This window comes from Oncorhynchus masou, chromosome 29, assembly GCF_036934945.1.
Source record: "Oncorhynchus masou masou isolate Uvic2021 chromosome 29, UVic_Omas_1.1, whole genome shotgun sequence".
Taxonomy (NCBI): domain Eukaryota; kingdom Metazoa; phylum Chordata; class Actinopteri; order Salmoniformes; family Salmonidae; genus Oncorhynchus; species Oncorhynchus masou.
Window position 1 is genome coordinate 80,577,809 of NC_088240.1, and position 25,613 is coordinate 80,603,421.

At 44.6% G+C, this 25,613-nt stretch overlaps 1 protein-coding gene across 1 annotated transcript; it reads right to left on the bottom strand.

The window, feature by feature from the left end:
* Positions 1 to 870: 870 nt before the first annotated feature.
* Positions 871 to 15,710, bottom strand: LOC135520716 (ephrin-A1-like). The gene is made up of 5 exons (XM_064946475.1): positions 15,458 to 15,710; positions 3,863 to 4,158; positions 3,640 to 3,705; positions 3,273 to 3,446; positions 871 to 3,175 (listed from the first exon to the last, which is right to left on the bottom strand). The coding sequence occupies exons 1-5, from the start codon at positions 15,553 to 15,555 to the stop codon at positions 3,054 to 3,056; spliced, it is 756 nt and encodes a 251-aa protein (XP_064802547.1). The 5' UTR covers positions 15,556 to 15,710; the 3' UTR covers positions 871 to 3,053.
* Positions 15,711 to 25,613: the final 9,903 nt, after the last annotated feature.

Here is a 25,613-nt window from a genome sequence, read left to right on the forward strand (position 1 = left end):
TGGGCAGGAGGTTAGGAAGTGCAGCTCAGTTTCCACCTCGTTTTGTGGGCAGTGAGCACATAGCCTGTCTTCTCAAGAGCCAGGTCTGACTACGGCAGCTTTTCTCAATAGCAAGGCTATTCTCACAGAGTCTGTACATAGTCAAAGTGTCACGTGTGCGCCCTCTCCGTTCTCTAGGTCACCAGGCTGCTCGTTATGGCACACACCTGTCACCATTGTGACGCGCTCCTGCATGTCATCAGACTCACCTGGACTCCATCACTCCCTGAGTATATAGGTCACTCCCTTTGGTTCCTTCCCCAGGCATCATCATTTCTGTGCGTTTCTCGTTTGGTATTTAGTTGTTCATTTATTAAAACACTCCCTGAACTTGCTTCCCGACTCTCATTGCACTCATTACACAAGGCTTTCCTTAAGTTAAGGTCAGTCACAGGGGGTCAGGTATTCTGCCACTGTGTACTCTGTTTAGGGCCAAATAATATCCCCCTCATTCCTCTCCACACCGACGTTTGGCCAGAGGGCTGTGATGTTACGGCCAGAGGGCTGTGATGTTACAGCCAGAGGGATGTGATGTTATAGCCAAAGAAAACCAGCCCAGGGTGAAAGACAGAAATGGCAAAAGTGAGGGAAGGAGAGAAACACACCTGAAAGACATGAGGGGAGTTGGCGAAAGGGTGAGATTTCTTCAGAGGGCAGAGGGAGGGGCTTGGAGTCACCTTTGTCAACCATCAAAACACATGTCAGAATGCTGCAGTGAAAGATTTCAACTCCAGCTGTGAATTGTGTCAAAAGTAACAACTTTGAGAGTGTGACCATCAATGTCTTTACCTTTGGCTATAAAATGTGAGAATTGAAAGCACTCAAGTCAGATTTATTATATCACTGTTTTTTAATTACATTAAAGTTCACACATTTTAAACAAATGCTGTTATTCCCATATTTTTCCTATGTACACATTTTCCATACAAACATTTACAAAATCAAATTACAATAGTGTCTGTATGTAGGGATTTCCTTTGCATTTTGTGTAACACTTGTAAACCACAGGAGGCTGCTGAGGGGAGGACGGCTCATAATAATGTCTGGAACGGAGCGAATGGAATGGCATCAAACACCTGGCATCCATGTGTTTATGTATGAGATACCATTCCACCGATTCCACTCGTCATTACCACGAGTCAGTTCTCCCCAATTAGGGTGCCACCAACCTACTGTGCTGTACACACACCATAATGTCCAGTGTACCGGTTATGTTGTTTGTGTGACGTTGTTTACAGTATATCAGAGTATGCGATGAATGACCATCAGTAAAGGAAGGAAGCACAGCACCCAGCCGTCATGCAATCACAACACCCACTCAGAATCCTGTCATTAGCGCTTTGCTCTCCTCCTTCCCCCTCAACTCCCATTCCCTCCATCCCGTTCCTATAAACACACACACACACACACACACACACACACACACACACACACACACACACACACACACACACACACATCTGTTCAACACTAAACCATAAAGACATACAAAAGCAAACCAGCAATGACTAAAACAATCCCAATTTGTTCACAAGAAGCTGTTGTACCATCTCAATGACAGAGGATCTGGTTATGTAGATATGTGTATATCTACAACATAGAATGTGTGTTTTGTTCTAGTGTGTGCTAATCTGTGCTTTAGAGTATGCATCTATCACATCATTGGGTTTTGTACAGTGAATTATAATTGAATACTGCATTGTTGAGGAAGGGCTTGCAAGTAAGCATTTTACTGTACTTTTCACACCTGCTATATCCTGTGGACGTGACAAATACACTTTAGTTTGATTTTAGTGACATGTCAAGAAGAAACATCCCCATTGACCTGAGTATCTACTACACTAAACAAGACATGAACCGTTCTTAGAGGAAGGTCAGTTAATACATTTACATCTATATACATCAATAGTCTCTACATGTAGAGGAGGAAACATGAGGCCGTTTCAGAGGACTACTGTAGGCTTTGGCTCAAACTATTTCAGATTGAACCAAGAATATGTACCCACATTATACACTGAGTGTACAAAACATTAGAAGCACCTGCTCTTTCCATGTCAGACTGACCAGGTGAAAGCTATGATGTCACTTGCTAAATCCACTTCAAATCAGTGTAGATGAAGGGGAGGAGACACGTTAAATAAGGATTTTTAAGCCTTGAGACAATTGAGACATGGATTGTGTATGTGTGCCTTTCAGAGGGTGAATGGGCAAGACAAAATATTGAAGTGCCTTTGTACGGGGTATGGTAGTAGGTACAAGGCACACCGGTTTGAGTGTGTCAAGAACTGCTAAATGGGATATAAGAACTGTAACACTGCTGGGTTTTTCACGCTCAACAGTTTCCTGTGTGTATATCAAGAATCCTTCACCACCCAAAGGACATTCAGCCAACTTGACACAACTGTGGGAAGCAATGTAGTCAACATGGACCAGCATCCCTGTGGAACGCTTTCGACACCTTGTAGAGTCCCTGCCCTGACGAATTTAGGCTTTTCTGAGGGCAAAAGGGGGTGCAACTCAATATTAGGAAGGTGCTGATCATGTTTTTTTACACTCAGTGTATATCACTGTTACAATTCAATTCAGGGAAATCATGAAAACAGTTATCCCTTTGTCAGTTTTCTAATAATGATTAGTACATCACATTTCCAGTTAGATCTGTTCCAGAGTCAGTGGGGTTTCCAAGTGTCCATACAGATCAAATGGAGTGAAAAGGAGAAAAAAGGGGGAATAGCATCCATCCTCTTTCATTTACAAAAACATGTAGAAAAACATCCAGAGACTATGATCTTCAAGAGTATTTTCTGAAGGAACGATCCACGTTCCACACACACACACACACACACACACACACACACACACACACACACACACACACACACACACACACACACACACACACACACACACAGCAGCTCAGTCCAGTTGCAAATATAAAAATATCTATAAAAATCTTCTCTGTGCCAATGTCCAGCATTGGGTTGACAGTGTCTCTAGCTAGGTCTTTAACTCAGTCAATATAGTAACAGGGATAGTAGGACGGGGAACAGAGTGAAGAAGACCGACAGGGAGACCAGCTGAACACCTGAACTACCCACACTCTTCTGAACCTTGGGCTCCAACACAGTTGGGTCATCTGGAGAGAGAGAGAGAACATGTTATTATCAGAAACAAGTGGAACAATTCTACTGTACATCTGACTGTCTCACTGGATGGACAGAAGGGAGACGTACCGGCTGGAAGCCTGTTGGAGGGCTCGTGCACTCCTCCTCCTCCTCCTCCTCCTCCTCCTCCTCCTCCTCCTCCTCCTCCTCCTCCTCCTCCTCCCCCCATCTTTCCCTTTCCTCCATCCATCGCTTCCTCCATCGCTCCATCCTTGTCTTTGTCAGCCTTGGCCTTCCCAGAACCTGTAGAAGACAAGAAGTCATTGGTAAGAACTTGATTGTATGAACACCCAACAGGAACACCACTGAATATGGGGAACACTAAGCCTAGCCATTGATGCTAACGGAAGCTAATGCTACCGTAGGAAAACCCTCTAAAGGCTAAAGCTAACAGAGGCTAATAGCATGTTGATGGAGACAGGGGAATGGAGCTCACCATGAGGTCCAACCACATCCACCTTCAGTCTCAGACACTCCTGGCCGTGGTGATGCAGCGGCTTGGCTGAAGAGGGAGAAGAGATGTTTAGTACAAATACCCAAGCATTGTGTTAGAGTAGTCTATTGTACAGTTAAGTGGTGGTATTCATTCAGAAGTACTGCACATAGATAGTAGTGGTATTAGTTGATGTGTAGTACTACTACAGTATTGATACACGTACAGATATAGTAGTAGCTCTCTCCATGTCTGAACTCCTTGCCCAGGGTGAAGGGGGTGAAGCGCTGGAACTTCTCGGAGAACCTCTCGGGGGCGTGGGCAGCGAAGGGCCGGGAACATTCCCAACGCAGCTGGTCGAAGGAGTGGGGCTTACACACCTCATAGTCCTCCTTCTCCACCATGTACAGCACGTACCGCTCGGCCTCCTGGGACGGCAGCTCCCCGCGTGTGTAGTGAGGACAGATGATGTCCAGGTAGTCGTTGATTTTCACCTCCACTGTGTACTCATCCCATAGGAAACTAGGGAGCGAGAGAAGAGAAAGGTGGTTAGTGACATGGCTGGCTATCATCTATAGATGACCTTACATCTAGTAGTCGTCTCTGACCGACTGAAGGAACAAACGCAACATTATGAAATATCATCATAGCCCATTCCCAGCCAGATGACAGAGTTGAGCCCATGTTTGGGTGGGCTGTTCCTCTCGCATGAACAAACACACATGGAAGAACTGACTTACTCAAACACACACTCATAATAAACACACACTCATAATAAACACACACTCATAATAAACACTCACGGACAATCATAAACACTCACGGACAATCATAAACACACACTCATAAACACTCACGGACAATCATAAACACTCACGGACAATGATAAACACTCACGGACAATCATAAACACTCACGGACAATCATAAACACACACTCATAAACACACACTCATAATAAACACTCACTCATAATAAACACTCACGGACATACATAAACACTCACGGACAATCATAAACACTCACGGACAATCATAAACACTCACGGATAATCATAAACACACACGGACAATCATAAACACTCACGGACAATCATAAACACACACTCATAATAAACACTCACGGACAATCATAAACACTCACGGACAATCATAAACACTCACGGACAATCATAAACACACACTCATAATAAACACACTCATAATAAACACTCACGGACAATCATAAACACTCACGGACAATCATAAACACTCACGGACAATCATAAACACTCACGGACAATCATAAACACACACTCATAATAAACACTCACGGACAATCATAAACACACACTCATAATAAACACTCACGGACAATCATAAATGTGTGTGTGTGTGTTTGCACCTGCGGCATGTGTGTGTGATTGCGTGAGTCCTAGTGTAGACCTGTCACCCAGACAAGGAGAATTACTGAGTAGCCAATCAGGAGTCACTGGCTGAACTTGTTTGATATATTTATTTAGACAAGAACACACCACTACACACCTACACTCTTTCTGCCGATCCCTCATCTGTTTTCTGGAGCGTTCCACTCATGTTGTTTTAAGAGTAGAGTTTCACTGTCCAGCTGTGTCCATGGAGAATAGATTGAGTGACAGTTTCTCCTTCTGTCTCTCTGTCTGTCATGTACATGCGCTGTCTGCACAAGTAATTTAATCTCTCTCTCTCCCTTCCTACACAAGTCATTTAATCTCTCTCTCCCTTCCTACACAAGTCATTTAATCTCTCTCTCTCCCTTCCTACACAAGTCATTTAATCTCCCTCTCCCCCTTCCTAAACAAGTCATTTAATCTCTCTCTCCCTTCCTACACAAGTCATTTAATCTCTCTCTCTCCCTTCCTACACAAGTCATTTAATCTCTCTCTCCCTTCCTACACAAGTCATTTAATCTCTCTCTCCCTTCCTACACAAGTCATTTAATCTCTCTCTCTCCCTTCCTACACAAGTCATTTAATCTCTCTCTCCCCTTCCTACACAAGTCATTTAATCTCTCTCTCCCTTCCTACACAAGTAATTTAATCTCTCTCCCTTCCTACACAAGTCATTTAATCTCTCTCTCCCTTCCTACACAAGTCATTTAATCTCTCTCTCTCTCTCCCTTCCTACACAAGTCATTTAATCTCTCTCTCCCTTCCTACACAAGCCATTTACTCTCTCTCTCCCTTCCTACACAAGTCATTTAATCTCTCTCTCCCTTCCTACACAAATCATTTAATCTCTCTCTCCCTTCCTACACAAATCATTTAATCTCTCTCTCTCTCTCTCTCTCTCCCCCCTTCCTACACAAGTCATTTACTCTCTCTCTCCCTTCCTACACAAGTCATTTAATCTCTCTCTCTCTTCCTACACAAGTCATTTAATCTCTCTCTCTCTTCCTACACAAGTCATTTAATCTCTCTCTCTCTCTTCCTACACAAGTCATTTAATCTCTCTCTCCCTTCCTACACAAGTCATTTAATCTCTCTCTCTCCCTTCCTACACAAGTCATTTAATCTCTCTCTCTCCCTTCCTACACAAGTCATTTGAGTGGGTTAGTTATCATCTTTCTTTCCCTCTGCACCTGTTGGAGTGTCAGTGTGTGTGACTGCTTTTACTCCTCTAGTGACTCTTCACCCCTGATTTTGTCTCGTCCTACTTCTTTCTTCCTCCCTCCATGAAAAATAAATATCAAATCAAAATCAAATCAAATTTTATTTGTCACATACACATGGTTAGCAGATGTTAATGCGAGTGTAGTGAAATGCTTGTGCTTCTAGTTCCGACAATGCAGTAATAACCAACAAGTAATCTAACTAACAATTCCTAAACTACTGTCTTATACACAGTGTAAGGCGATAACGAATATGTACATAAGGATATATGAATGAGTGATGGTACAGAGCAGCATAGGCAAGATACAGTAGATGGTATCGAGTACAGTATATACATATGAGATGAGTATGTAAACAAAGTGGCATAGTTAGTGGCTAGTGATACATGTATTACATAAGGATGCAGTCGATGATATAGAGTACAGTATATACGTATGCATATGAGATGAATAATGTAGGGTAAGTAACATTATATAAGGTAGCATTGTTTAAAGTGGCTAGTGATATATTTACATTATTTCCCATCAATTCCCATTATTAAAGTGGCTGGAGTTGAGTCAGTGTCAGTGTGTTGGCAGCAGCCACTCAATGTTAGTGGTGGCTGTTTAACAGTCTGATGGCCTTGAGATAGAAGCTGTTTTTCAGTCTCTCGGTCCCAGCTTTGATGCACCTGTACTGACCTCGCCTTCTGGATGATAGCGGGGTGAACAGGCAGTGGCTCGGGTGGTTGATGTCCTTGATGATCTTTATGGCCTTCCTGTAACATCAGGTGGTGTAGGTGTCCTGGAGGGCAGGTAGTTTGCCCCCGGTGATGCGTTGTGCAGACCTCACTACCCTCTGGAGAGCCTTACGGTTGAGGGCGGAGCAGTTGCCGTACCAGGCGGTGATACAGCCCGCCAGGATGCTCTCGATTGTGCATCTGTAGAAGTTTGTGAGTGCTTTTGGCGACAAGCCGAATTTCTTCAGCCTCCTGAGGTTGAAGAGGCGCTGCTGCGCCTTCTTCACGATGCTGTCTGTGTGAGTGGACCAATTCAGTTTGTCTGTGATGTGTATGCCGAGGAACTTAAAACTTGCTACTCTCTCCACTACTGTTCCATCGATGTGGATAGGGGGTGTTCCCTCTGCTGTTTCCTGAAGTCCACAATCATCTCCTTAGTTTTGTTGACGTTGAGTGTGAGTTTATTTTCCTGACACCACACTCCGAGGGCCCTCACCTCCTCCCTGTAGGCCGTCTCGTCGTTGTTGGTAATCAAGCCTACCACTGTTGTGTCGTCCGCAAACTTGATGATTGAGTTGGAGGCGTGCGTGGCCACGCAGTCGTGGGTGAACAGGGAGTACAGGAGAGGGCTCAGAACACACCCTTGTGGGGCCCCAGTGTTGAGGATCAGCGGGGAGGAGATGTTGTTACCTACCCTCACCACCTGGGGGCGGCCCGTCAGGAAGTCCAGTACCCAGTTGTACAGGGCGGGGTCGAGACCCAGGGTCTCGAGCTTGATGATGAGCTTGGAGGGTACTATGGTGTTGAATGCCGAGCTGTAGTCGATGAACAGCATTTCTCACATAGGTATTCCTCTTGTCCAGATGGGTTAGGGCAGTGTGCAATATTGAGGGAGGTGGAGACAGTCTCTCTTTCTGTTCCTTTTCCCCCTCCCTTAACTTTATGACTCGAAGCTTTCCCTCCATCTCAGTTCTAGATTTGAACTGTTGTCGTGGTGGTGGTTGTTTCGTCCTCCCTCCCTCCCACCCTCCAGTCAACCCCTCCAATCTACTGAGGTATACACGTGAAAGGACACATGTCTAACACACACACACCTCATGAAATAAACCCTAGAATATCGGGTAGAGCAGTGGAACGTATATTTCTGGTAGGAAGGAAAGTTAGAGAGATGAAAGAAACAAAGTGCTGTATCTGGGTATCAAATTAAAACAGTGCTTTCCAGCTGTCCTCCAGGCCTATTAGGATTCAGCTCACACAGGGACTATGAGTTGTGTTGGCGAGTGGAGTCAGTGGTGCTGGCAGGGTACACACACACACACACACACTCTTCTTGGAGAGGTTTGAGTTTGTGGGTAAGAGCTTGTTATCCCTGAGGATGTAATCAGTAGAATATGCACATCAGAGTCTCATTGGTTCCCAGCCCTGGGCTCAACAGATATCCACACAGGCCACAGCACAAACACCCTGCCACATACTCTGGGTGTGTGGCTCTGTTCTGTGCCACGAGAGAGAGAGCGTCTGTATCACAGGCAGCTGGTGGCACTTTAATTAGGGAGGAAGGGCTCATAGTAATGTATACACTAGCTTTGTGTGTGAGAGAGACAGTGTGAAGAACCCAGTTCATACATGTTTATGTTGTGTTAGTGTGTGTCCAAACATCAAAGCCTGGAACAGGAGGTATCTGCATCCTGCCTCCCTCCTTACATCCCTCCTTTCTCTACTGTTGATGTTGTCCTTAAGTGACAGACACACTGGCTCCATGTGGGTCTCTAACCCCCCTGCCACTGTGTGTGTGTGTGTGTGTGTGTGTGTGTGTGAGAGAGAGAGAGACCTTAGCGAGAGTAACCTGCCTGTCACAACATGTATTGTTAGCAGAGCCCGTACCTAGGCTCATTAGCCAGGGCTAATAGCTAGATTAGCCTCTTTCTCACACCACTTCAAAACAGGATGATATCTTTGGCTTAGCCTTCGCATGCACACACACCGGTCTGCGGTTCAAGCGCTTAATTGACAAACAAATCTGTGTTCCTTTCTTATTTCTTTGAGTCAGACTGGTAATGACAGGGTTGAGACGAACGGGCACGAGAGAACTGCACTGCTACAGTAGATAGAGTAAAGAGACTTTCCTAACTGAATGGAATCCACCTGATTTCCACACTAATCACAGCTTCTCCTTAAAAACATGTTCCTGTCTAACGCTGTCAAAACACATATTCTGTTGCTAATCTGTCACTCCACACAAACACACATTCAGATCTCCCTTTGTCGCTCTTCCTACTTAATTAAAAGCTATCTGGGGTCTGGGGCCAAGCTGTTGCCCACAAAGGGAGGAGGGGTTCTGAATAGGGTGTAACTACTCCTCCCCCTAAAGACATAAACCCTGGAGCTGACTAGACTCCAGTCTGCCCCCCATCCTTCACCCCCTCTATCCCCAAGGCTGTGCTCAGTGTCCTCTGCTCACTAGTAGAGGCTGATGTAGATGTGATAAGGTGAGGTGTGTTGTGCAAAATGCTGAGAGCCATAGTAGCTACGTGGTCCATGTTGCCCATGAATTTACTCTGTACAATAATCATGATGAAGCTAGATTTACAGTAACGTTGACGGCCGTACTTATCAATGGGAGGGGTTGTGTGAGTGTGTGTGTCTGTGTGTGCAATCTCAGCCTAGGGATCTGGGAGAAGTTCAGCTGATTGAAGCCAGTTGACACAGGGCCAGACTCACAACTGGAACACAAGCACCCCTTCCTCCCTCCGAACAGTATCGTCTTTCTCTCTCCTTTGTCCTTCTACTCTGACAGTTCACAGGAGAGTGAGAGTTGCGTTAATGTGATAGCTACACGTGTGTGAGGGAGAGAGCGGTTCTCTGAATACCAGAATTCAGGCCGCCTCACTGCCCAAGCACATCTGTTTATCGGGGCAGAGCCTACTTGTCTCACTGAGGTGTGTGTGTGTGTGTGTGTCTCACTGAGGTGTGTGTAAACAGCCAGGGTGGAAGGTAGTCTCCCTTCACCTCTCCTCTGAACTGAACAGTTCTCAGAGCTGCTGCTGCAGCTACTGCGTCACAGATGTGTGTGTGTGTTTGCTTTGAGTGTGAGTGTGGTAGGTGGTTATGACAGTAGGGTGATTTGGGTGAGTTGTTTAACACCTCATTAAGTTCTCAACAGCTTTGAAGTCCTCTCCTCATCTCTTGCTGTTATCACATCCCATCCCTCTCTTCTCTTCTCAACCCTACTTAAAGGCCCATCTCTCCCTACCATCCCTCCTGTGTTTTCCATATAAAAACCCACAACCAAAAATGCTCTTCTTTCTCCCCGTCTCCTCCTGCTCTCATTCTTTGGGGAATGTTACAAACTGTCAGGCAGGTCACAGGGGTTAGAGTTCAGAGTCAGACTCAGCAAGGGAGATTCTAGTCACACACATACACACACAGCGGGCCTGAAGGAGAGTCAGCACTGTTAACAAAACCCACCATATACTCCACAGATAGTCGGCAACACACACACGAGGAATGTCATGACAGGGCTTCTGGGGTTTGTGAGAGTCTGTGGAATAGAATGCTCTCACACCATACAACTATAAAATCTGCACACACAGGCGTATAAATGACCCTATTAATTCACTGTGGTATCCCACATTCACACCTCAACTCAAGAGGATATAGGCCTGTCAGTTGTAATCTTTGAGTTGTATCTACTAATACAGTATTATACACTAACTCCCCTAGTAGAACCTCTAGAACACTCTAATCTCTCTCTCTAATCTCCCACATTCTCTCCCAAGAGGAGAGTTCCAAAGAGGTCATTCTTCAGTCTGTCACGATCCAACAGATCAGAATAACAGGAGTCTAATCATTCTGTCCCAACCCCCATTATCACATCCAGACTCCAATTATTACTACCACCACCCATTCATCGCATGTGTGATTCTTTATAAGGAATTGCAGGGTTTGAGAGCATTTAAAAATGTCAACACAACCTTCTCCCCTCCCTCCAGCCATGTCCCATCCGTCCGTCTTTCTCCCCTTTATGCTCTCTTAATGAACCCATCCCCCTCTCCCTCCATTCATTCCTCTATTCTCCCCTTGCTCTTAAAAAGGTAACATAATATCAGAGCTCTTCACGACAGGCTGCTTCAAAGATAGAAAGATAGAAAGACAGGCCTGAGACTGGAATTGGCCCTTAGGGGGCAACAGAGAGCCATCTCTGAAACACTACATGAGATGATACTGGACACACAAACATGACCCTACACACACAATGTGATAACGTGAGGATAAAGCAGTCCTCAGTCCTGTAGAATTGAGTCAAACAGTAACAGTGGGGAGACACAGCAAGCTGCTGTGATCTGTGTGGAAAACTACTCAGGAAAACAGAGCAGGGTCTGTGAGAAAGAGAGGGACTAACAGAGAGAGAGAGGAAGTCTGGACCATAGATAAGGAGCAGAGAGGAAGAGTTGAGATGGAAGGGGGCCGAGGTGGTGCTAATTAAAGTATTAAAAAAATATACATCATTTAAACACGGCAAAGCGTTTTATGTTACATCCATGATAATGTGTGTGAGAGAGTGTTAGGTAAGACAGCTGTTATGTCAGCAGGAAACAGGCTATATGCCTAGATGTGATTGAATGGACAGAACTATACGCTGTGTAGCTGACTGACTGGAGCTACCCTATTGGCTCCTTTAACTGATTGTTCTCTGTAGGATATGTTCCTCTACATATTTAAGGAGCTTCAGATTGACTAACAAACACACACACACACACACACACACACACACACACACACACACACACACACACACACGTTACGCCAGAGATATAACAGGGATATAATCTATTCTAAATATAAAATGCAGCAGAATGACAATGACGATTTTCGTGTCTATAGGTCAGCTAGTCAGATTACAGCTCAGATCGTCTGTAATCTGTGTGCGCGTGTATTTCCCCCTCATTCTGCTGTAGGATTAGAGACCCAGAGCGACAGATGTGGTAGAGAGAGAGACTTGCTTTGGCAATGTTAACATGATTCCCATGCCAATAAAGCCCCTTGAATTGAAAGGTGGGATCCAGAATAGAGAGAGGGGAGAAGGAGAGAGAGAGCGGAGAGTTTCAGAATAGAGAGCGAGAGAGGGTTTCAGAATAGAGAGAGGGGAGGGGAGAAGGAGAGAGAGAGAGAGAGCGGAGAGTTTCAGAATAGAGAGCGAGAGAGGGTTTCAGAATAGAGAGAGGGGAGGGGAGAAGGAGAGAGAGAGAGAGAGAGAGGAGGGTTTCAGAATAGAGAGCGAGAGAGGGTTTCAGAATAGAGAGAGGGGAGAAGGAGAGAGAGAGAGAGAGAGGAGGGTTTCAGAATAGAGAGAGGGGAATGTAGCCTGAGGAAAGAAGAGCTTTACAACAGAGAAGAAAATCACACATTTAACTTTACAACCACACCACCCTCTTCCCCCACCAGCCACCAGCCACCACAACCCTAAACCTCTTCCTCTAGGACATATCTGTTCAGACAAGCCCAACACCTCAACAACATGAGAGAGAAAGACAAAAGACAGAGGATTGGAAATGTATAGCTATATAGGAGAGGAGAACATGAATACTTGAATATGTGGTAGAGATGAACTCATGGAAACAGAGAGAGTGATAGAGGTGGTCAGGCAATAACAAGCTGGAGAAGACGCAGCTGGTGTGGAGAAGAGGGAGTGGCGATGGAGAGAGGAACAGACAGGTACAGAGGGAGGGAGAGAAGGAAGGAAAGGGGGGGGGGGGTCGAACACAGCTGACAGAGTTGAGTATAGTAACAGGGGAAGTGTGGAATGCTGGCTGCTACTAATATTAACACCCAACTCCTCCCTCCTGCCCCGAGAGAGAGTGAGTGTGTGTGTGTGTGTGGGTCACTGATTTACCAGTGCTCCGTAATATCGCCTACATGCAGGGCCCCTCCCTTTCTCTGACATTGGAGTTCAGGCAACACTACACACTCACCCTCAGTCAAAAACAACAAAACCTTCCAGTAACAAGGCATTACGCCAGAACTAATGATTAAGCTGTTGGATCAGGTCGAAACAAGCCCAGTCTCTCACACACACACCGAAAAACCAGTTTCTGCACCAGTCAAGTTGGAGACTGACAACTGTACACACTCACTGAGCGATCTGTGTTTTAACATCTGAAGTCAGTCAGTAAACATCAGTTTACACCTGATCGCCTCAGATCAATCAGCCAGGAATCAATTAGAATCAATTAAACTCAGTGATTCACTGGCTGTCAGTCTGACTGATTGATCACATGGGAGTGAATCAGGTGGTTGAGACACAGTGTAAAGTGGGACGACAGTTGAGGGACCAGATTGGGCTTTCAGGCTGAAAGAAGACTGAGAACTGCCCAGAGAGAAAGAGAAAGTTGAAAAAGAAAGATGGAAACTGAGAACGAGGGATTAAAGAGAAGGACGAGCGATTATACAGTAAACATGTGGTAACAGTAGCAGGTGGGTACGGGCCAGACTAGGATTAAGTCTTCATTTTTAACACTGATTATTCTCCTTCTGAAAACCACATTCACTGAGTTCCAATTGGAGGTTTTCAGAGACTTTAGATAAAGACTTCTGGGGGAAAAAAGTGTGTGTGAGACATATGCAGTACAGAATGTGTGAGTAGAGCTTGTATCATGAGTAATAGTTATCAGTGTGAGTCTATCGGTCTTTAGTGAACAGTGTGTGAACATCTCTGTCTGGTTAAGTGTTAGTCTATCTTTAGTCTGCTACGAAAAGGATTAGTGTACATGATGATTGTTGTTGTTGTTGTTGTTGTTGATGATCATGTTATGCAACACAAGTTAGAGTGGGAGTGTTAGAGTGGGAGTGTTAGAGTGGGAGTGTTAGAGTGGGAGTGTTAGAGTGGGAGTGTAGTCCAGAGCCGGATTAAAGAACACAGTCTTGTACAGCTAAACTTGTGGGGACAAGGTTAACCCCCAACCCTAACCTAAACCCTAACCTAAACCTAGCTCCTAATCCTAGAAATAACATTTGATCTTGTGGGGATCAACAAAATGTCCCCAGTTGGTCGTTTGTTTACTATTCTGGTGGGGACTTCCTGTCCGCACAAGTATAGTTAAACACACACACACACACACACACACAGAACACTGCCCCTCAAATGTTCTTTCTGTATTTCTCTGCATTCATAGCAATTCTCACTTGACCTACAACTCTGAAGCTCCGATTTCTCCTCTATAACTGCTTTCTTTTGTCATTATGGACTAAGAGTTTGGTTCAGATGTCCTTCTCTTCCTCCTCATATCACCTGATCAACAGAAGTCGTGTTCCTTGTGCTCGAGGCACCGTCTGTGCCGTCACACCAACAAACCCAGGTGAAGTCAGACCTGCGTACAGAACAGGTAAAGTACACGACTGACTCACACCGACAAAACCCATTACGTCACGACGCATGACACGGTATGACTCGTCAACAATATTTTCCTGTGCTCATGTCATTAATTAAATTACAAAACCAATGTCTTTCCCATTTCATAGGACATCTAATTTAGTGTTCTGTCATCATCATTGAATTAGGCTACAGAGACAAAGTGCAAATCGAATTAAGGTACAATAACGTCGACCCAGTCGGCTGAAACCGTGACCCCTCAGTCTTTGTCCATTTTCTCTATAAAACAATCCAGCCTTCTTTCTCACCATCTTCAGCTCTGTGCTAAAAGCTCAATAAATTACACGGCCTCACATACGCTGTCAAGCTCCATTGATCCCACTGAGTGGCAGGGTAGCATTACAATTTCTGACCCCAAATCAATCAGCATGGGACATCTCACCCCCCCCCCCTTCCCCCTTTGTAGAGCTGAAGTGTCAGACTGTCAACAGCACCACTAGAGTGAAACACAGACATACAGTCTATATTCAGACACTCAGGTCGAGTTGGTTCATGTCAGGCTTTATTTTTATGCCGTGTGAGGAAGTCTGTCTATGTATCGAGATCATATATATATGGTTGATTCTGTCTGTCCATCTGTCTCCCAATCTTCCCCTTGTTCTCTGTTTATGCCCCGCTGCGCGATTGGCCTCCCATAGCCTGATTACAATTATGTTACCTGGTTAAAAGAGTAAGTAGACAGCTAATACAACAAGTCACACATCCTTCACCTAATATCCTACAAGTGGAAGAAATAAAAGCAATAACAAAATCCAGATGTTCAACATTTCATTGAAATGACGTGCAATCGACGTTGATTCAACCAGGCCGTGTGTGTTAAAGAACCGAGGAAATTCAGCGCGTAGGCTATCCATTGAGTGGATGAGACAAACAGTGTTTATCCCATGACAGAAAGTGTATTTAAGGTGGCCTGGTGTAGTGTCAGATAATCATTCTCAAAGTGAGTTGAGCACTAGGTGCGCGTAAACAGAAATCACACACACACTTTTAATGTGTGCTACACCAAAATACGCACACACACAGAGAAAGAGATTAAGAACACCTACTTTGGGTTTGTGTTATTCCAGAAGACGCTATGTCTCTCTGCAGAGGCGAACCAGGTTCCGAAGCTCACAGCCAAACACACCAGCCACACCAAATCCATAGCTGCTGATTTTGGACCAGAACACCAACACCAACAAATACTGTCAGTTATTGCAGAATAAGTCTGTGCACACTGTCAAAAGAACTGTATGATAAGGGTGCTGGTCTATAGCTGTTGCTTTCTCTAGGGTTGAGACTTCCTTCTATTGAGTTTAACAGCGGTTTGTATGGTTCAGTCCGAGGCGCGTTGACTGTTTTGTCTAACGGAGCCACGCCTCTCCTGGTTGTATAGCCAATAGCAGCGGGAAAAACGCCACGCTGCTCTGACTATTTAACTAGAGACGCCATGAACACTTTATCCAATCTATATGATATTATCAAAGCCATGGACAGAAATATATAGGCCTATCGCTATTTTTGTGACATTGAAATGCATTCAAAATAGTTTTTGTGTTTCTGTTTTTGTGACCATAAACTTGACCCCCCCCCATTAATTATAGGCTCACATATTCAACAACATGAAAATGTGAAATAAAAATACTATGGTACTCTTTAGAAAATAAGTGAATCTAATGTAATGTAAAAGTCTACCTAAAGGTTCTAGGAGAGCTGATCTGTGACTGTGTCTATCAGTCAGATGTTATCCTATTGAATCATTAAGATGTTATCTGTGTAGCTAATCTTCTGGGTCCCCTGTAGCCATATAGTCTGCAGGCACACACTGACTGTAAATTAGCAACACAAAGCTGCTCAAAGTAATGCATTATAATACAGTATAGCCCACCTTTTTATATCCCACATTTTTAGCCACTTCTTTTGTGCCACTAAAAAAACAAAAATGAGCACATTGCAGAAATCAAGCAAGAATGAATAAATTAGTACATGTGCCAAACACACTATGTTCTCTGCTAGTCCAGGCCTCCATGGGTTCAGGGGCTGACCAACAGGGGGCAGGGACCAGGACACGGTCCGGTGAACAGGCTCAGAACTCCATTGTGTGTGTGTGTGTGTGTGTGTGTGTGTGTGTGTGTGTGTGAAGGTTAATGAAGATGGCTCTGCAGTGGATAGTCAATGATAACTTGGCTATATACACGGGGTGAATCTTTATTTTCGACATAGTTTCCTATGACTGAAAAGAGCTTCTGGACATCAGAACAGTGATCCCTAACTTCCATTTGGATTCAGATGTCTACTTCAACAAGTTGGCAGCTGTTGACATACTGCTCAGACCAGGCCCTAATCCCGGGACTCGAAAGAGGAAGAGACGCTGCAAAAGAGGCAAACAAGTGGGCACCCTGAGGAGACAAATAAACACCTGTACCCTCCGTTCTATTGGTAAATGACCAATCATCAGAGAATAAACATGACAAGCTCTGTTCTATTGGTAAATGACCAATCACCAGAGAACAAACTAGACAGGCTCTGTTCTATTGGTAAATGACCAATCACCAGAGAACAAACTAGACAAGCCCCGTTCCAGACCATCCTGTCAACAGGACCTGAAGAATTGTAATATTTTTATGCAGAGAAACTGAAATCTGTCTTACTTCATTTTTGCCAGCATGTCACCTGTGTAACTCTTGACAAAACTCTAGATCACCTTTACCCCACACACAGAAACACAGAAACTCTAGATCACCTTTACCCCACACACAGAAACACAGAAACTCTAGATCACCTTTACCCCACACACAGAAACACAGAAACTCTAGATCACCTTTACCCCACACACAGAAACACAGAAACTCTAGATCACCTTTACCCCACACACAGAAACACAGAAACTCTAGATCACCTTTACCCCACACACAGAAACACAGAAACTCTAGATCACCTTTACTCCACACCCAGAAACACATACAAAACTCTAGATCACCTTTACTCCACACACAGAAACACAGAAACTAGATCACCTTTACTCCACATACAGAAACACATACAAAACAACTCTAGATCACCTTTACTCCACACACAGAAACACATACAAAACTCTAGATCACCTTTACTCCACACACAGAATCACAGAAACTAGATCACCTTTACTCCACATACAGAATCACAGAAACTAGATCACCTTTACTCCACACCCAGAAACACATACAAAACTCTAGATCACCTTTACTCCACACACAGAAACACAGAAACTAGATCACCTTTACTCCACATACAGAAACACATACAAAACTCTAGATCACCTTTACCCCACACACAGAAACACAGAACCTCTAGATCACCTTTACCCCACACACAGAAACACAGAAACTCTAGACCACCTTTACTCCACACAGAGAAACACATACAAAACTCTATCTTGCCCTCCGTTTGGCCAATCGGACCAGAACTCTATCCTCCTGATTCCTGCTTACAAGCAAAAACTCACATAGGAAATACCAGTTCAATACGTAAGTGGTCTGATGAAGCGAACACTAAGTTACAAGACTGTTTCGCCAGCACAGACTGAACTATGTTCCTGAATTCATCTGATAAAATGGAACTTCCTCTTCAACTGGATCTTGGACTTTCTGACGGGAAGCACCCAGGTGTTGAGATCTTATCTGTCGGAAAGATACCAGTTTGTCTCTGTGAATGGTTTGTCCTCTGACAAATCAACTGTAAATTTTGGTGTTCCTCAAGGTTCCGTTTTAGGACCACTATTGTTTTCACTATATATTTTACCTCTTGGGGATGTCATTCGAAAACATAATGTTAACATACACTGCTATGCAGATGACACACAGCTGTACATTTCAATGAAACATGGTGAAGCTCCAAAATTGCCCTCGCTATAAGCATGTGTTTCAGACATAAGAAAGTGGATGGCTGCAAACTTTCTACTTTTAAACTCGGACAAAACAGAGATGCTTGTTCTAGGTCCCAAGAAACAAAGAGATCTTCTGTTGAATCTGACAATTAATCTTAATGGTTGTACAGTCGTCTCAAATAAAACTGTGAAGGACCTCGGCGTTACTCTGGACCCTGTTCTCTCTTTTGAAGAACATTTCCAGACCATTCCAAGGATCGCATTTCCATCTACGTAACATTGCAAAAATCAGAAACTTTCTGTCCAAAAATGATGCAGAAAAATTAATCCATGCTTTTGTCACTTCTAGGTTAGACTACTGCAATGCTCTACTTTCCGGCTACCCGGATAAAGCAGTAAATAAACTTCAGTTAGTGCTAAATACGGCTGCTAGAATCCTGACTATAATCATATTACTCCAGTGCTAGCCTCCCTACACTGGATTCCTGTCAAAGCAAGGGCTTATTTCAAGGTTTTACTGCTAAACTACAAAGCATTACATGGGCTTGCTCCTACCTACAAGTACGCTACAGTCACAAGATGCAGGCCTCCTAATTGTCCCTAGAATTTTTTAAACAAACAGTTGGAGGCAGGGCTTTCTCCTATAGAGCTCCATTTTTATGGAACAGTCTGCCTACTCATGTCAGAAACGCAAACTTGGTCTCAACCTTTAAGTCTTTACTGAAGACTCATCTCTTCAGTGGGTCATATGATTGAGTGTAGTCTGGCCCAGGAGTGGGAAGGTGAAAGGAAAGGCTCTGGAGCAACAAACTGCCCTTGCTGTCTCTGCCTGGCCAGTTCCCCTCTTTCCACTGGGATTCTCTGCCTCTAACCCTATTACAGGGGCTGAGTCACTGGCTTACTGGGGCTCTCTCATATCGTCCCTGGGAGGGGTGCGTCACCTGAGTGGGTTGAGTCACTGATGTGATCATCCTGTCTGGGTTGGCGCACCCCCTTGGGTTGTGCCGTGGTGGAGATCTTTTTGGGCTATACTCAGCCTTGTCTCAGGATGGTAAGTTGGTGGTTGAAGATATCCCTCTAGTGGTGTGGGGGCTGTGCTTTGGCAAAGTGGGTGGGGTTATATCCTTCCTGTTTGGCCCTGTCCGGGGGTGTCCTCGGATGAGGCCACAGTGTCTCCTGACCCCTCCTGTCTCAGCCTCCAGTATTTATGCTGCAGTAGTTTATGTGTCGGGGGGCAAGGGTCAGTGTCCTATTCGGTGTCTTGTGTGAATTTAAGTGTGCTCTCTCTAATTCTCTCTTTCTCTCTTTCTTTCTCTCTCTCGGGGGACCTGAACCCTAGGACCATGCCTCAGGACTACCTGACATGATGACTCCTTGCTGTCCCCAGTCCACCTGGCCATGCTGCTGCTCCAGTTTCAACTGTTCTGCCTTATTATTATTGGACCATGCTGGCCATTTATGAACATTTGAACATCTTGGCCATGTTCTGTTATAATCTCCACCCGGCACAGCCAGAAGAGGACTGGCCACCCCACATTGCCTGGTTCCTCTCTAGGTTTCTTCCTAGGTTTTGGCCTTTCTAGGGAGTTTTTCCTAGCCACCGTGCTTCTACACCTGCATTGCTTGCTGTTTGGGGTTTTAGGCTGGGTTTCTGTACAGCACTTTGAGATATCAGCTGTTGTACGAAGGGCTATATAAATAAATTTGATTTGAAAAATAAATTTTATTTGATTTGAGGGTAGGCACATCTGCCACGATGACCCTCAGGCGGGCGTGCTTAGTCCCCTCCTGTACTCCCTGTTACCCATGACTGCGTGGCCAGGCACGACTCCTACACCATCATTAAGATTACTGACGACATGAAGGTGGTTGGCATAATCACATACGACAATGAGACAGCCTATAGGGAGGAAGTCAGTGACCTGGCAGTATGGTGCCAGGACAACAACCTCTCCCTCAACGTTAGGAAGACAAAGGAGCTGATCATGGACTACAGGAAACGGAGGGCCGAGCACGCCGCCATCCACGTTGACAGGGCTGTAGTGGAGTGGAGAGCTTCAGGATCCTCTACATCAATAAGGTATTAACATGGTCTACACACACCAACACAGTCGTGAAGAAGGCACGACAATGGCTCTTCCCCCTCAGGAGCCTGAAAAGATTTGTAGTGGGCCCTAAGCTCCTCAAAAGGTTGCACAGCTGCACCATTGAGAGCATCTTGATTGGCTGCATCACCGCTTGGTATGGCAACTGCTTGCAACTCCAGTACATTACAGGGGCCGTGTTCCCTGCCATCTTTATAGCTAAGTTATCATGACTCAGTACTGGTACTCAGTGTATATAGCCAAGTTATTATGACTCAGTACTGGTACTCAGTGTATATAGCCAAGTTATTATGACTCAGTACTGGTACTCAGTGTATATAGCCAAGTTATTATGACTCAGTACTGGTACTCAGTGTATATAGCCAAGTTATCATGACTCAGTACTGGTACCCCGTGTATATAGCCAAGTTATCATGACTCAGTACTGGTACTCAGTGTATATAGCCAAGTTATTATGATTCAGTACTGGTACTCAGTGTATATAGCCAAGTTATCATGACTCAGTACTGGTACCCCGTGTATATAGCCAAGTTATTATGACTCAGTACTGGTACTCAGTGTATATAGCCAAGTTATCATGACTCAGTACTGGTACCCCGTGTATATAGCCAAGTTATTATGACTCAGTACTGGTACTCAGTGTATATAGCCAAGTTATCATGACTCAGTACTGGTACTCAGTGTATATAGCAAAGATATCATGACTCAGTACTGGTACCCCGTGTATATAGCCAAGTTATCATGACTCAGTACTGGTACTCAGTGTATATAGCCAAGTTATTATGACTCAGTACTGGTACTCAGTGTATATAGCCAAGTTATCATGACTCAGTACTGGTACCCCGTGTATATAGCCAAGTTATTATGACTCAGTACTGGTACTCAGTGTATATAGCCAAGTTATTATGACTCAGTACTGGTACTCAGTGTATATAGCCAAGTTATCATGACTCAGTACTGGTACCCCGTGTATATAGCCAAGTTATCATGACTCAGTACTGGTACTCAGTGTATATAGCCAAGTTATTATGACTCAGTACTGGTACTCAGTGTATATAGCCAAGTTATCATGACTCAGTACTGGTACCCCGTGTATATAGCCAAGTTATTATGACTCAGTACTGGTACTCAGTGTATATAGCCAAGTTATTATGACTCAGTACTGGTACTCAGTGTATATAGCCAAGTTATCATGACTCAGTACTGGTACCCCGTGTATATAGCCAAGTTATCATGACTCAGTACTGGTACTCAGTGTATATAGCCAAGTTATCTTTAGTCAGTACTGGTACTCAGTGTATATAGCCAAGTTATCGTTAGTCAGTACTGGTACACAGTGTATATAGCCAAGTTATCGTTAGTCATTGTGTATTTATGCTTTGTGTTATTATTGTTCTATTATTCTCTCTGTATTGTTGAGAAGGGCCCCTAAGTCCGCATTTCACTGTTAGTCTACACCTGTTGTTTACAGGTGTCTGTCTGAACTGCCCCCAGGCTGGGCTGGGCTGGGCAAGCACACACTTGCCCCTGGCTTTCTGACAGACAATACAACACACACACACGCGCACAGAGATGCACATCCTGCATCCTAAACACCTCCTCTGCTGTTGCAGCCGTGGGATGGAATCTCCTGAACACACACTTCCGTCCCGGCCGACACACGCCATCTTCAATGGCAAGGTTCGGTCCTTATGTCACAGTGCTCCAGATGATGCCTGTAACTCCAGCCTCCCACAGCCAACAGAGAGGGAAGACCTTCCTGTTAATAAGAGAGAGAGAGAGAGAGAGAGAGAGAGAGAGAGAGAGAGAGAGAGAGAGAGAGAGAGAGAGAGAGAGAGAGAGAGAGAGAGAGAGAGAGAGAGAGAGAGAGAGGAGAGAGAGAGAGAGAGAGAGAGAGAGAGAGAGAGAGAGAGAGAGAGAGAGAGAGAGAGAGAGAGAGAGAGAGAGAGAGAGAGAGAGAGAGAGAGAGAGAGAGAGAGAGAGAGAGAGAGAGAGAGAGAGAGAGAGAGAGAGAGAGAGAGAGAGAGAGAGAGAGAGAGAGAGAAAGGTCAAATGCTATTTCTGGGGGGGTTAAGGTCAGAACTAGTGTTAGGAGCTAGGGTTAGGGGATATGGAAAATAGGATTAAATGGTACTGAATGTTGTGTTCTTCCTAGAATGACAGAGGGAGAGAAAGAGAGGTCGAGGACCTACCAAGTAGACAAAATAAATATTATGGAATCAGAGGCATCATCTAGCCGCTAATAGGGACTCTCCCTCAGATTCTCACCCCGTCTCTCTATCCCTCCTCTCACCCTGTCATTGCCCGAGGGGCTGCCTGATGTAGTTCTCTTAAAATGTCCAGATGTTCAGCCGACACACACGTACACACATTGGCGTAATGAATAGAAGGTGTGTTTCCACTAAAGGTGTGTTGAAGTAAAAGAGACATGGAAAACATAAAGCTGTAATAGAAACCAAGACAAGGTGGGGTGAAGTAAAGACAACAGAGAAAGGAGTCATGGAAAGGGTTGAAAACAGAGAATGGGAGGGTAGAAAGACAAATACATACATACCATGTAACATGGGAAGAACAGGGATGGTGCAGAGAGAAAGAGATGCACACACACACACACACACACGCACACACACACACACACACACTACTATAGTTGGGGCAGGACTCTTCTCCCTGGAGCTGTTTTATTGTTATTGAAAGAGCTCACATTGTTATCTTTTAATCACATCTCTGTCTACCCATGTCCCCTTCTCTCTATTTCTCTATCACACTCCCCCTTTTACCCCCAAGCCTCTGTTTCACTGGCTGGAATCCTCCATCTCCCTTCGTTTCTCTCCATCTCACTCCAACATCTGTCCTGCTCTATTACAATAATACAACAAGGACTCTAGCTAACATCTTACGGACATCGTAAAGAGAGATGTATGTTACTGTACATCCTTCTACAAGTTTTACCGTACAGTGTATTTTTCTTCACATATCAGCACTATTGGACAGATAGAAGATGTCACTCAGTGATCCCAACAGATTTTCAGAGCCTGTCTTTATCCCCTGACCCTGTCTCATATCGGCACACTCCGGCAAGCTGTTCCTTTTCTGGCAGGACAAAGGAATCCCCTCTGGTCCATTCAGCCCTATTCATCTGCATACAGGTGGTCCCAATTCACCCGCTGTGAGGGACACTCCTGCTCAATAGTGCTCCATGTGTCCACATGGCATTCTGCAGGGGGCAAATAGTAATACTTACTGACACACATAATGCCTAACTGGAAGCCTATACATACACACACACACTCTCACACACACACACACACACACACACACACACACACACACACACACACACACACACACACACACACACACACACACACACACACACACACACACACACACACACACACACACAAAGCATTTCCTGTGTGTGTCAGTATGGGTTATATGGTATAACCAAAGGGTCTACATGGCTGAGTTAACAAACTGAACCCCTCTGGCTCAATGCTGTGTCTTTGTTCACACACACCAATCATTAACTAACCCATTCAACAGGCACACTTCCCTTCTGTTGTCCTTCGTAGCTGTGCACCTCCCCACTAAAGCACTTAGATCATCCCTCCTACCAAAGTCATCATTGGCAGCATCTAGAGAGGGATCCTGTCACTAACTCATTCAGCTATACACCTGGCTTCATTATCATCTTCAGCTATCTCTTTCTCTCTCTCCTACCTGCTGTCTCTCTTTCGCTTTTCTGTTCATCTGTTCATTCTGCTCTCTGTCCTTCCTCTCCTCTGGACTCTTTGGCCTAAACTGTTCTAACCTAGTATCACATCTCTACATCTCTCTCTAAAACTCCCTTTCTTTCTTTCTTTCTTTCTTTCTTTCTTTCTTTCTTTCTTTCTTTCTTTCTTTCTTTCTTTCTTTCTTTCTTTCTTTCTTTCTTTCTTTCTTTCTTTCTTTCTTTCTTTCTTTCTTTCTCCCCCCTCATCTATTGTTCCCCTTCTCCCCCTCTCTCCTCCTATCCTTCTCTTCTCCTGGTTTAGTCCTCTGTTCATCAACAGCCTCAGTGATCCCAGATGGGCTGATATGTAATCTATGATGGCGAGGTGTGGCTGGCTGCATCCAAGTGTGTGTGTGGGTGGATGTGTGTGTGTTGTCATTTCTCAAAACCAAGCCCAAACATAATTGATGTTAGTGTGCAAAGGAATCTGTGTATGCGTGCTTATAGTTGTTTTTGAAACATGTATCTATTTGTGTGTGTGCGTGCGTGTTTAAGTGTGTATTTGTGTGTGTTTACGTGTGTGTGCGTGAGCATGTGTCTGTGTGTGTTTCTCAAAACCAAGCCTAAACATAGTGACCTGGTCACAACCTCATCCAGAATGCTGAGTATTGATTTCCCATCATCCCACAGAAGGAAAGAAAGAAATCGGATATGGTCGATGTCTTAGAGTGGCAACACAATGTGACTCAGACAGCCACAGACATTCTGAAACACACACACACACACACACACACACACACACACACACACACACACACACACACACACACACACACACACACACACACACACACACACACACACACACACACACACACACACAGACAATGAGTCTCTGTCAGGTCTCAGGTTTCCACTGAAATAGTAACCCCTGGTCTTATTCCCAGAGATGACCATGTTTCCAGTTAGGACAGTCATGTGTTTGTGTTTGTACAGTATGTGTGTGTCAGTGTGTGTGTGTGTGAGAGAGGACCAAACAGGTATCTTGGCACAGCATTGAAAGGTTATGGAGTCAAAGGTGAGCTATACTGCAGTAAAATAGTCCAATTTCAAATGTGTTTTATTTGACTCTGGATGTCTACAGGTTTAGTGCCCAGACACGGTCATATCTGCTATCAGACTGACCTCACCTTGATATCTTGAGTCTTGGCATGGCTGGTACTGTAGTGCTAAACTCCTCTAGCCTACGCTCTTAGAAAAAAGGGTTTCAAAGGGGTTCTTCAGCTGTCCCCATAGGATAATCCCTTTTGGTTCCAGGTAGAACACTTATTGGTTCCACGTAGAACCATCTGCGAAAAGGGTTCGACCTGGAACCAAAATGGTTCTACCTGAAACCAAAGAGGGTTCTTCAAAGGCTCAAGTATGGAAACAACCGAAGAACCCTTTTAGGTTTTAGATAGACACATTTTTTTCTGAGATTGTAGTTAATACATGATTGGCTGACACCACATCATACCAGAGACAGCTATCAGAAATGG

Coding starts and splice junctions, on each gene's coding strand:
- LOC135520716 (XM_064946475.1), bottom strand. CDS start 15,555: ATGGATTTGGTGTGGCTGGTGTGTTTGGCTGTGAGCTTCGGAACCTGG. Junction 3,706..3,862: donor AGAGAGCTACTACTATATCT/GTACGTGTATCA, acceptor CTCCCTCTTCAG/CCAAGCCGCTGCATCACCAC. Junction 3,176..3,272: donor CTCCAACAGGCTTCCAGCCG/GTACGTCTCCCT, acceptor CTCTCTCTCCAG/ATGACCCAACTGTGTTGGAG.